This window comes from Mustela lutreola, chromosome 8 (genome assembly GCF_030435805.1).
Source record: "Mustela lutreola isolate mMusLut2 chromosome 8, mMusLut2.pri, whole genome shotgun sequence".
NCBI lineage: Eukaryota > Metazoa > Chordata > Mammalia > Carnivora > Mustelidae > Mustela > Mustela lutreola.
The window spans coordinates 33,645,356-33,657,433 of NC_081297.1; the positions used below are offsets into that span (position 1 = coordinate 33,645,356).

Here is a 12,078-nt window from a genome sequence, read left to right on the forward strand (position 1 = left end):
CCACTGAGCCACCCAGGCGCCCTTATTTGTTATTTTAAAAAAATGTTCTTCTTCTTTTTTTTTAAGTAATCTTTGCACCCAACATGGGGCTCACACTCAAGAGCTTGAGATCAAGAGCTTGTGTGCTTCACCGCCCCTCAAATAAATTGATTTTAGTATCAAACTTTTACCAAGAGATATGTATTGGTCACTATACTAGGCATGCTAAAAGAATAGAAATTGTATAAAATTAGAATCCCTACATCCTAGTGTGAAAGATAAAGTATATCTGGATGAAGATTGTAACAATAGTTACAGCATACTCAAAAACGCATCTTTATTGTAAAATGCTGTCTAAATTGGAATACTTGGGACACTGGCTGTGGAAGGAACCCTGGAGTTCACAAGACCTCTTATTCACTGTCTGCTATCTATTATGTGCCTTTTAGAAAATCAATCTCTCTAAACCTTATTTTTTATCATTTTTAGTAACATCTGACAGTTGCATAGTCTTCCCGAAAAGTTGATCAGTTGGTTTATTTAACAATTATAGTAGATTCTGTACTAGGCACTGGGAATACATTGAAATATAAGGTGTACTCTCTCTCCTGGAATTGCTTATACTAGTGTTGGTACTTTGTGAATAAATGTATTATATGCTAGACAAGCGTTATAATGGAAGTATTGCATAAAATGCTTTGGGAACTCAGAACAGAATAACTAATTCTGCCCAAGGCTGTTAGAATAGGCTTTTGAAAGATGGTGTCCTTCAGCCAGGCCTTGAAAAACTGGTAGGAATTTGCCTGTTGGACAAAGAAGGGGTGAAGGGCAGTTCAGGAAGAGAGAAGAACAGATATTAAAGATTAGAACTAGGGAAATAGGATGTGTATTTGAAAGAAATGGCTATGAGGAGGCCAGAATGCAGAATGTGGGAAGAATGGAGTGACTGGAAATGAGGCCATAAAAGTAAAATGGGGTCACGTTGTGAAAGAGATTGAATGGCAGTTTGGTTTGGTAATTGAGAATATGGACTTTGGAAAAAGACCTTAGTTCAAAACCTGGCTATGCCACTCTGAACAGATCAGATTGGTGGTAAGATTAAGTTCTTAACCTCTTACGTTTCTTTGTCATTATCTATTTTATTATCCCTAAAAGAAGAACTAACTATCCTGATCTTATAAAAATGTTAAGGATTAAAGCCAGTAGGCTTTTACCACATGGTAAGCACCAACAAATGGTTGTTGTGGTTATTATTATTGTAAGAAGTTTGAATTTTATCCTGTGGTCAATATAGGGCTACTGAAGAGTTTTAAGCAGAGAAATGTTTTAAGCAGATGTGTAAACTTGAGAAAGAGAGCTGTTAGTATGGATTGGAATAGGGAGATTGAGTAGTGGTAAAGAAGGGGACTAACTTGTTCTTTAGTAGGAAGGGTCTTTCCACTTGGTAATGAGGCTGTAGGGAATGAATGGGAGAGGGTGTTAGAGGTAACACCCAGGTTGTCACTTGATGGACGCCAGAGCTGCATTTCCTGAGGTTAAGAAACACATTTGTGGAGGAGGAAGAGATTAGTTTTGGACTCATTGAGTTTGAGGTACCTGTAGGATACCTATTTGGAGATAATAGATAGGCATTTGAATATATGGTTTTGGAATTCAAGAGAAACCTCTGGGCTAGAGATCTAGATTTGAGAGTGTAAGCCTGAAGCTGGTGAAATGATGACAGTACACAAAGGGAAATTTGAGAGTGAGGTGAGAAAACTAAACAGATCCCTGAAGACATGCAATATGAAGGTTGACATTGAGTAAGAGAAGGAATTAGCAAAGGAGCTTGTGGAGGAGTTGTCGGAGAATGGGATGAGAGCAGAAACTGCAATATGATGACATCAAAAAGGAAGATGCCAACAGTTTTGAATACTGCTGAGGGATTAAGCCAGATAGGACTTAAAATGAACTTAGATTTAGTGACAGATTGGTTACCTTTACTAGAGAAGTTTAGTGAAGCAGAAGCCAGTTTAGGGTTGTCTAGGAATAGGTGGGAGTAAAGAAATGGATATAATGTTGGTAATTCTTTAATGTAGTTTAGCAGTGAAAGGAAGAAGAGAGGTTCAAGACAGTAGCTAGAAAAAGATTTCTGGTTCAACAAGTGTGTGGGGGGTGTGTGTGTGTGTGTGTGTGTGTGTGTTTGAGATCGAGGAGACTTAAACCTGTTTAAATCTTGATAAGAGGAACCATTGGAAAGGGGTGAAGGTAATTGATAATAGTTCCCTTGAAGAGGGTCCAAAGCACAGATTAAAGAACTTAAGAGTTGGGAGGCAGGAGGCAAGGTAAAATGGTGAGTATAGGTGTGAATAGGTTTGCCGATTTTGTGGCAGGAAATTGAGGGAGTTCTCATCTAAGCAGGAGGCAAGTCTTCACACTGTGTGTAGGGTAGTTAGGTAAGCTTGGAGATTTGAGAAGAGGGAGGAAACTTTGAAAGAGTCATAGAGAATGGAAGAGTAAATTCACTAGGGAAGATTGCTGCCCGCTTGAGGAGAGAAACAGGGAGAGAATCTCAAGTAGACTCCCTGCTGAGGGTGGAGCCCAATGCAGGCTCAATCTCACAACCCTGAGATCATGACCTAAGCCAAAATCAAGAGTCACGTGCTTAACTGACTGAGCCACTCAGGTGCTCCAGAGAGGAAATCTTTTAACTCAAGTGCCAAAGTCTTCAGTTTACATCCTGGATGTAAGTGGAAAATGATTGTCATGTGAGTGAATATAGGATGGTACACCTTTCTGCAAAGGCACAGAGGAGGAACAGCTGACAAATACTAATTAGTGGGAATTCTAATTAGGTATGGGAAGACAAGCTGCTGTCTGTTAAGAGGCTGGGGTGAGGGGTGGGAGTTCCAGATAGCACATTGCAAGGGCTTGGAAGGAGAATAGGAGTTAGGAGTAAGCAACTGAATTACGGGGGGAAAGGAAGCACTAGTTATGAGAGGGATAGTGAAGTACAGGAGGAGCTTACATCTTTGACAGTGACTGGGGAGGTAGAAATGTGAGGTGTTAATGGATGTGATTGAGGCATGGGTCAGGGGGCATCACAGTTTGGTCATGGCTTACAGGAAGACCAAGTGTTTAGAATGGACAGCAGCAATCATGAGGAGTAGCAGCTCGGCAGCTTAGTCCAGTGTTGGGATAGGAGTTTATAGTAGATGATGCCACATGTGACAGGAAGGATGAATAAGGGTGGCCACGGATCTTCCATATCTGCCTTTCTTCCCATTTCCAGGCCTCATCTCATCCTGATTTGGCTGATACTTAGCTCTGTGGGTTTTTGTCATTAATCTGGTACCAACTCACATACACGCTTGTAGCTTGTCACTGCGGTGCTTAAGTGGGTAGTGATGCTCTCGAATAGAAGAAGAAATGGAAGGGAAGGGACAGGCATCTGAAAACTAGATTGAGATGCTTCATAGGAGGGGAGTGTAGACAAGTACAGACTTGGGAGCATCTACATATAGGGTTGGAGAAGCTGGCGTATGTAAATTGAAGATGTAGGGCTTGATCTCAGGACCCTGAGATCATGACCAGAGCTAAAACCAAGAGTCAGATGCCCAACCAACTGAACCACCCAGGTGCCCTCTCTCTAGAGTTTTAAAAAGTATTCTCTCTCTGGTTCCATCTGACCTCTCTAGCCCTACTTCTACCAGTCCTATTTTTGCCTCCTCCTCACTGAATCTAAATAGGTTCCCTGGCACCTAGATTATCTACTACAATCTGTTATTCCATTTTCCAACCATACTCTGTACTTTCCTTCCTCTCATAGTTCTCTTTTTCCTCTTCTACCTGGTGAAATTCTTCTCATTGTTCAGTATATGTTTATATGGCCCCATTCTCAGGCAGATATAATCATTGCTTCCTATGCTTCCCAAAGTATTTTGTGCATAACATCCTTTACACAATTTAAAAAGTGACTTATGAGTCTACCTGATAGAATTTACCAATAAGCTAAATTTTTCCTAAATTTTAATATGCATCAGAATCTCTTAGATATAAAAAAATTAGATGCCCCAGGAAGTTTGATTCTGTAGATTTGGGGTTGAGCCTAGGAATCTGCTCCTCTACTTACCCAATAAGTATGTTAGTTACTTCTGATAGAGGTTGTCCAAGGACCAATTAATCAATAAATTCCTTCAGGGCAAGGGGTGCAGTTTACCCACTTTTGTGTTTTCGGAGCCAGTCATGTAGATGGTGCTAAGTAAATGTTTCTAAAATGAATGGTTCAGTGAGGAAGGTCTTCTAGCATATAGTGTTTGAGTTGAGATTCAAGTTCTTTAAAAGGTGTAAGACATAGCATAAGACATTTCTCAAGTTGTTTTCAGAACACTACCTTTAGGACATGCCTTGTGGAAAAGAGTTTTTGGTGGTCAGATGCTTTTGGAAAATGCAGCCTATTGGATCTGCACCTTCCACTTTCTGAAGGCACACTAGCATATTCAGCTTCTGAGAAGTTCTGCGGCAAAGAAAACCTTTAACCCCAGACATATAGAACTTTTTCACTAAGTGTTTCCCCCACCCTCATTTTCAGATAATACCTTTTCATATCCTGTAGAACTAAATGTTCTGAGGTATTCTCTTTGGGAACTATTCACATAAGCAAACATAGAGCCAGAATTGGCAGGTTATGCAGGTGATCTGTACTTGCCTAGGCTGTTCTAGAAAATAAGAGATAAAGGAACTGGGGAATAGTAAGGGAAAGACATTTTTTCATAATAGTCCGGATTTTTGTCTTTTATAGTTGCTCTAAATTGTCATGTTTAGTTAGAAGTTTTGATGCTTTTCAGGAGTGAGAAGTAACTTAAAAGCAGTAAAGATGGGTTTGAGAATGGAAGGCTTGGATTCAGGTAATGACTATTGAAATGCAAAAGAAGATAGTAAAGTGCAAGATGGATCAAAGAGTGCAGAATCTGGTCACTAAATCTGGAAAAAGGATTTGGATATTTTAATTCAAAGTTCTAAGTAGCTTGCATACTTTTTGGCTATATAATTAGACTACTAAAGAGAGAAACACATTGTATCATTGACAGTTGAAAAGATGTGTAACAGAGAATAGTTCCTGTAAGTTTTCAATATTTGATTTTGTTTATTTTGTTTGTGGTTTGTATTTCTTCTAGTAGGATAAAATTTATCACAGTGGTTTATCGTCTATATGGAAATAAAAATTATTAAATTGATTATCATAGACAAAATTATGTTGAAAGTTTTTCTGGAAAAATTAGATTCTTCTCTTTAATGAAATGGGAAGCTGTAGGACATGTGGTCAGCTCTGCATGATTCCATTTGAGAGGCTTGTTTATCAGAAACTGGTTAGTGCTGTCAAAGCTAGGCACATCTTTATATTATAATGCATTTAATTTAGACTGTGGGGAAATTCTCTGATACTATATATTATGAAGCATGTACCTTAGGCTTTGAGAGTCATAGAATATTTATACTTAAGGTAAAATAGAAAGTCTGCTTTTTTCACTCATTTATACTGGAGGGCTTAAAATAATTATCAAGGAGACTTTTTATTATAAGATTAACATTTTTTGTAATAAGTTAACTCCCATAAAACATTTTACGGTGCTTCCTGCAATGGTAATGTTCATATCCCGTGAGCAGAGTTAGTTTGGAGACTTAGACCTCTACCACTGAACCCATTTCTTGAAAAATAAGGTGGTACAATTGATGACAGAAATGAATATCAGAAAGCTAAGTAAAAGCAGAGAAATCTTTCTGCTAGGGCCTTAATACTTTTTCCTTTTTTATTGCTTTTTCAGACAAATGACCATGGAAACAATTGAATCTCAGCAGGATGGAAGTGTAACAGATTCTGTGGCTGAGAGCGAATCTGCTCATATGCAGACCCAGACTGGTCAAAATTCCATCCCTACTTTAGCTCAGGTAAATTTAATGTAGGCAATAGGCAGGCACTGATGAAAGGGAAACTCTGTGGAAATAAGCATGTGCAGATTCTGTTTTCTTGAAGTTGATCTTAAGTTTACACTGTTTCCTGGTTATCAGCCATTCTTACTGATTTGATTTCAGAGAGACGATATGTATTTGAGTTACTTTGCCTCGTAACGGACACTTTGCAGTGCTCCCTCCACTACCACTGCTATGCAAAAGGAAAAACAAAAACCTGCCCACATATGTAACCCTCAAATTACTGTTTCAGAAGGTTGGTAATTCCAAGTTGGTAAAGTCTTAACTTCTCAGCAGGAAATACTACAGAAATCTTACATTTGCCTAGTATATATTTGGTTTGAGCTTTGCTTCCTTTTTAGTTAGGTCTTTTTGAATTGGTTTCATTTAGAGACCACCAGTATGAGTTAGTGCCTGATTTTCAGCTCTTAAAACCCATTTCTGAGATATATATATAAATATGTAGTAAAAGCAAACACATTCGTTTTTTTTTTTAAAGATTTTATTTATTTATTTGACAGAGAGAAATCACAAGTAGATGGAGAGGCAGGCAGAGAGAGAGAGAGAGGGAAGCAGGCTCCCCGCCGAGCAGAGAGCCCAGGACCCTGAGATCATGACCCGAGCCGAAGGCAGCGACTTAACCCACTGAGCCACCCAGGCGCCCCAAACACATTCTTTTATTTAGTTTGTCACATATTTTTTGAGTACCTACTGGCTCTCAGCACTATTTAGATACATGGAGAAATGTAGTTTTTGGTCTTAAATATCTCATGGTTTAGTAGGGAAGGTAGGTACTTGGATGATAGCTCCAACAGTATAAGAAGTGCTATAAAACGTTAGGAGGGAGCAGCCAGGTGCCCAGGAGTACTTTATGGAGGAGTTGCTTTTGAACTAGATATAAAAGATCAATAGGAGTTTACCACGTGGACAAGGATAGGGAAGCATATTCTAGGCCAGGGAAAAGAGTGTGCAGAGGCACAAAGCCAGACTGTCCGGAAACTATGGGTAGAGGGGCTAACTGGAGCCTAACATCTGGGCTGGGAAGTCGTGCTGGTTAATGTAAGCAGAGATTGTATACATTTGAGACTGTAGAGTGTCCTGGATACTAAATATTCTTGAAGCACAGTGTTCCCTGTGTTTAGAACACTAATATTTGTGTGGACTATATAGGGGGTTGGATTGGAAGTCAACCAGCCAGTTGTGGAGAAACCTTTTGTATGGAGTCACAGTAGTGTGGGATACAGTGCAGTCATGAGATTTTCACAGCATCTTGAAGGGAGGAGAGAGAGGACTCATATGGCTGACTGGAGGTCCAGGGGAAATACCAGGTTCTTCCTGGGTTGTCTTAAGCCAGACAGGTTCCTGTGAGGTCTCTTCTTTCCCAAGACTGGCCCCAAACACCCAGCCTGCTTTTCTTTCCTCATAAGAGCTCCCTGAGGGTTTTCACACAAGTATTCTGTGGAGCTGCATCTCCCTGGCAACACCCTTCTTTGTTACCCTAGAATGCAGGCATGTAGATCTTTTGCTATTTAAAGGGGTGAGGAGAGCAGCCTTTTTCTTATTAAAAGAATGTATGCTCATTGTAGAAAATTACAAAATATGTATTATTATAAAGAAAATAAAAACTACCCATAATCTTAACATCCAGAGATTTTGGGTATATGTCTTTTAGTCTTAGGGTCTTATGAAAAGAATACAATACACATATCTTTTTTCATAAATTTGCCATCTTCTAGAGTTTTTATCACTCTGATTCCTGATCTTTAATTCTGCCCTTCTTTGCTGAAGTGGTAGTTGAAAGCAAATCTTCCTTTTGCCTCCATTCCCCTCCTTTTAGGTCCTGGCTCACTGACCCTCACATAGCCTTCTCTCCCTCTTCTGGGCCTGCACAGTCAAAACAATATATCTCCATTGTTTAAAAATGATAATTTGCAATCCTGAGGACTTTAGCCTGGGTGACAACCAGCTCTGTGAGCGTCAGTCAGAAGTTACTAAAGAGTTCCAGTAATATGAAGTTTGAAAAAAACCTCTGATTTATGAGCGTTTGGAATTGAATAGGAGTCCAGTGAATAGAAACTAGGTTTTCATAGCTAGGAGAAGTAACAGGGAGAGGAGGTAGAAATTGGAAGGATAGATTCTTCAAGAAATTTTTCTGTGAAATAATAGAGAAAGATGAGTCTGTGAAACAAAGGGGTGAGGACAGGAGTGTGGCAAAGAGAAGTGTTTTGAGGAAAGTGGAAGGAGAGAGAGACATGAGAAGGCTGAATCATCAGATCTAGGAAAAAACCTGTGGTTTGCATTTATAAAGCTTTCTTCTTTAAAAATCTCAAGTTCAACGTTGGTATTTACTAAATCTGGAGAGCAAGCTCATGGACTTGCTATGGTATTTATTTTCTATATATCTTAAGGATCTGATCAAAGGATAAACAGTGGTTTTTGTCTTTCACATATTAGGAATGTTGAGAGATTAAGAAGTAATCTGTGTGCTGATACATTGATTACTTTGGTTAACTAAGAGTTATCCTCTGTGCCATGCACGGATCATGATTTTTTGAAAAATTAGGACAAATTCTTAGCAGTCAAAATTTTCTAAATTTAATTAGATTCTAAACGGTTAGGTTCTTATGATGCCTGAAGCTGTTAAATTGTGAGTATTCGTTATGATGTGATATTATGTGATAAAAGCATTAGGAAATCAGATTGAAATCTTTATTAAACCTATAATGTAGCTGGTGGTGGGTATTACAGAGGGCATGTATTGCATGGAGCACTGGGTGTGGTGCATGAACAATGAATTCTGTTACACTGAAAAGAAATTTTTAAAAAACCTATAATTTATGCTAAAAGTGACTCTTCTGAATAATTCCTAATGTCCTTGTATACTTGATACTTGTTTCATTTTTTTCAGAAAGGATGGTTTGGTATAGGTAGGACTTTATAACACTTAATTTCCTTTTTACATGGTCAAATTATTATTAACTAGTGTGGGCACAAAAGGTGTGACAAAAAGATTCAGTCAGTTTCATCCTTTGCATCTGGTCATTTGAGAGTAGTAGTTTTGAGCACCATGGACTTTCTAAAGCTTCCACCTATCAGGGTTACTCTGAAAATCCATCACTTTCAGGAAAATCTGACAACTCAAGGCTGCTCTTGGCCCTCAGGCCTCCGTGTGCACCAAGAGAGGCTAGAGTTTTAAGTTTCCAGTTTTTCTGTTTTATAACTTCCCAGATATAAATGGAATCTTTCCCTTCTACCTGCAGTCAAAAGTAAATAGAAGTCACAGTGGTGATAATGTCAAAGAGCCGAAAGCAGGATTTGCCTTAAACAGATCCTGAAGGTGGCAGATAGTTGAGGTTAAATCGTGACTTGGCTTTCTTCTTGCTTGAGATATTTTTTATGTTGATTTATTTTTAATTGAAGCTGCTTTCTTGTTTGTTAAGTATATATATTGCTATGTAAGACTAGTTTCTATTCCCCTGTGCCCCTGGAAAAACAATTGGTAATAAGTTGGAGAGTTTATTTTAAATAACCAAGCCAGGAGGAAACCTTGTCCAAAAGCCAAAATGGTGAAAGCAAAAAAAAAAAAAAATAATAATATATATATATATATATAGACACACACACACACACATACACACACACACACACATATATGTGAGTTATATGCAAGTAGTTTTAAATAGCCACATATCCTCTGGAAATAATAGAATTCTTAAATGGGTAATTAAACTTTCTTTTCTTTCTTTTTTTTTTTTTTTTTTTTAAAGATTTTATTTATTTATTTGACAGAGAGAAATCACAAGTAGATGGAGAGGCAGGCAGAGAGAGAGAGAGGGAAGCAGGCCCCTGCTGAGCAGAGAGCCCGATGTGGGACTCGATCCCAGGACCCTGAGATCATGACCTGAGCCGAAGGCAGCGGCTTAACCCACTGAGCCACCCAGGCGCCCTCTTTTTTTTTTTTTAAGATTTTATTTATTTGACAGAGATCACAATTTAGGCAGAGAGGCAGGCAGAGGGAGAAGCAGACTCCCTGTTGAGCAGAGAGCCTGATGTGGGGCTGGATCCCAGGACCCTGGGATCATGACCTGAGCCAAAGGCAGTGGCTTTAACCCATTGAGCCACCCAGGCACCCTAAAATTTCTTTTATAATGTAAGATTTCAAACATGTACAAGGTAGGATAATGCTATGGATATAAATTTATGTATACATAAACTTGATAATTACTAAGATTTTGTAGCCTCATCTATCTTCTTTTTTTTCTGTTTGTTAAAGTATTTTAAGCAACTCTGCAGATCTCAGACCTGTCATTTTACTCCTACTTACTTCTGGGTATGCAACTTGTAAAAGATTATGGACATTTTTTTATGTAACCAAATGTCACTGTCATATCTAATAAAATGAAGCATAATTCCTTACAATGATAAGCACTTCTTGTTCACATTTCCCCATTTATTTCACAAATGTGTAATCTACTCTGAAAGTAAGAGTAAGGACACCCTGAATTTTTCTTGTTGGAAGTCCCTTGGGAGTTGTCAATGTCTCCAGAAGATCTGGATAGGCAAAGTAATCCTCATGGAGCCACTGGAAAGGATGTGCTTTAAAACCAGCTTTCCAGGGGCACCTGGCTGGCTCAGTGGGTTACAGCCTCTGCCTTCAGCTCAGGTCATGATCCCAGGGTCCTGGGATCAAGCCCCACATCGGGCTCTCTGCTCGGCAGGGAGCCTGCTTCCCCCCCCCCCCCCCCCCCGCCTGTCTCTCTGCCTACCTGTGATCTCTGTCTGTCAAATAAATAAATAAAATCTTAAAAAAAAAAAAAAAAAAAAGCAGCTTTCCAAAGCTTCATGCCAAGTAGCTGCTGCTGAAGCCTGTGGGCACCTCACCTCTCAAAGCTAAATAACTCTTTTTTATAAATGACCAGTTCTCTAGGTGTCAGCAAAGGTGAAAGAAGCAAAAGCAGGGAGTCCTAGAGCTTGAAGGAAGCTCTGGAGATTATCAGGGTCAGCACAGTGCCTCAAGAGAATTTGTTCTAATATAAACGTTAATCTTCCCACAGACCTGTGTGTTTTTGGAAATGAGATTATAGGGAGCAGAGAAAACTACTTGGGAATGTTCTTCAAGGATTATACTCTGCTAATCTCCTTTTTTATGCGTCTGTTCTAAATGCAAATAGTATGTAAAGGAGCGCCTCAGAATAAAGCCGGCCTTGGCATGCAGTGAGGGATTGAAGTAGGAATGATTTAACAAAGGATACATTTTAATGTATGAGTTGTAGGTTTTCTGTTTCAATCTGGTGGGAAATTAGAATGACGTTTCTCATTACTTTGGCTGCCTGTGCCAAAAATCCATCTTCTTGGGCCTAAGTAGGACCAGGAAGGATGTGGATGGCTATCAGAAAACAAAACAAAAATGCAACATTTGCTATTGATAATGGGTCCAGCAACATCATATTTGTATATTAAAAATGGTCTGCATTGTGTTATGTTGATCTGGTATATCTACTGCCAGCTAAGTAGATATAATTTAAGCTTAGTGTTCAATTGAATCTTGTTTTTTATTTCAACATACTAATTCCCTTACTTGAGTGACTTTTGCAGAAAGAGAAAAATGTTCTTAAAATTTTGAGGTAAAAATTTTTCATTTCAGTATTGACTTTCTATTGCTCCTTATTTTTTTGTATTCCTTCCTCTGGCTCTTTTTCATTGCTTTAATTTTTTTATATAATGTTTTACTTCACCTAGAATTCTCTCTAAAAATGAGCAAAAGTTGGAAGAAAAAGTAAAACTGAATTTTTTTCTGTAAATGCTAACTCTGTGTTGTATGATGTTCTTTAATCAACTAATTCAAGGAAATATACTGTTTTAAAATGTAACTCATTTTCTTGAAGGTGATTCAGGGTATGAGGGACATAAAAGTAGTTGGTGAACTGCTAATAGCAGAGATTATTTTGTTCAGTTTGAACAAGAATTTGTTATATATCTGTACTTGTATTTTGTAATTTTGTATGTGATAACACATTTCTTTAAAGGTTATATTTTAGCTTTAGAATGCCCCCTGTTTTCATCTTAGTGATAATACTTTGAATAAAATTTGATATTTCAAAGATAATTTAAGCAGATATAAAGGAATCAGCCAATTTTCAGAAAAAGATT

General features: G+C 38.4%; 1 protein-coding gene across 10 annotated transcripts in view; it reads left to right on the forward strand.

Moving 5' to 3' along the window:
* The window catches only part of CREM (cAMP responsive element modulator), a 71,988-nt gene that overhangs the window by 12,394 nt on the left and 47,516 nt on the right, over window positions 1-12,078 (forward strand). For all 10 annotated transcript variants that reach the window (XM_059184251.1, XM_059184254.1, XM_059184259.1 and 7 more), the window contains one exon: window positions 5,784-5,907. In XM_059184251.1, coding sequence (XP_059040234.1) covers window positions 5,784-5,907 — 124 coding nt within the window. The remainder of the gene's footprint in view (window positions 1-5,783; window positions 5,908-12,078) is intronic.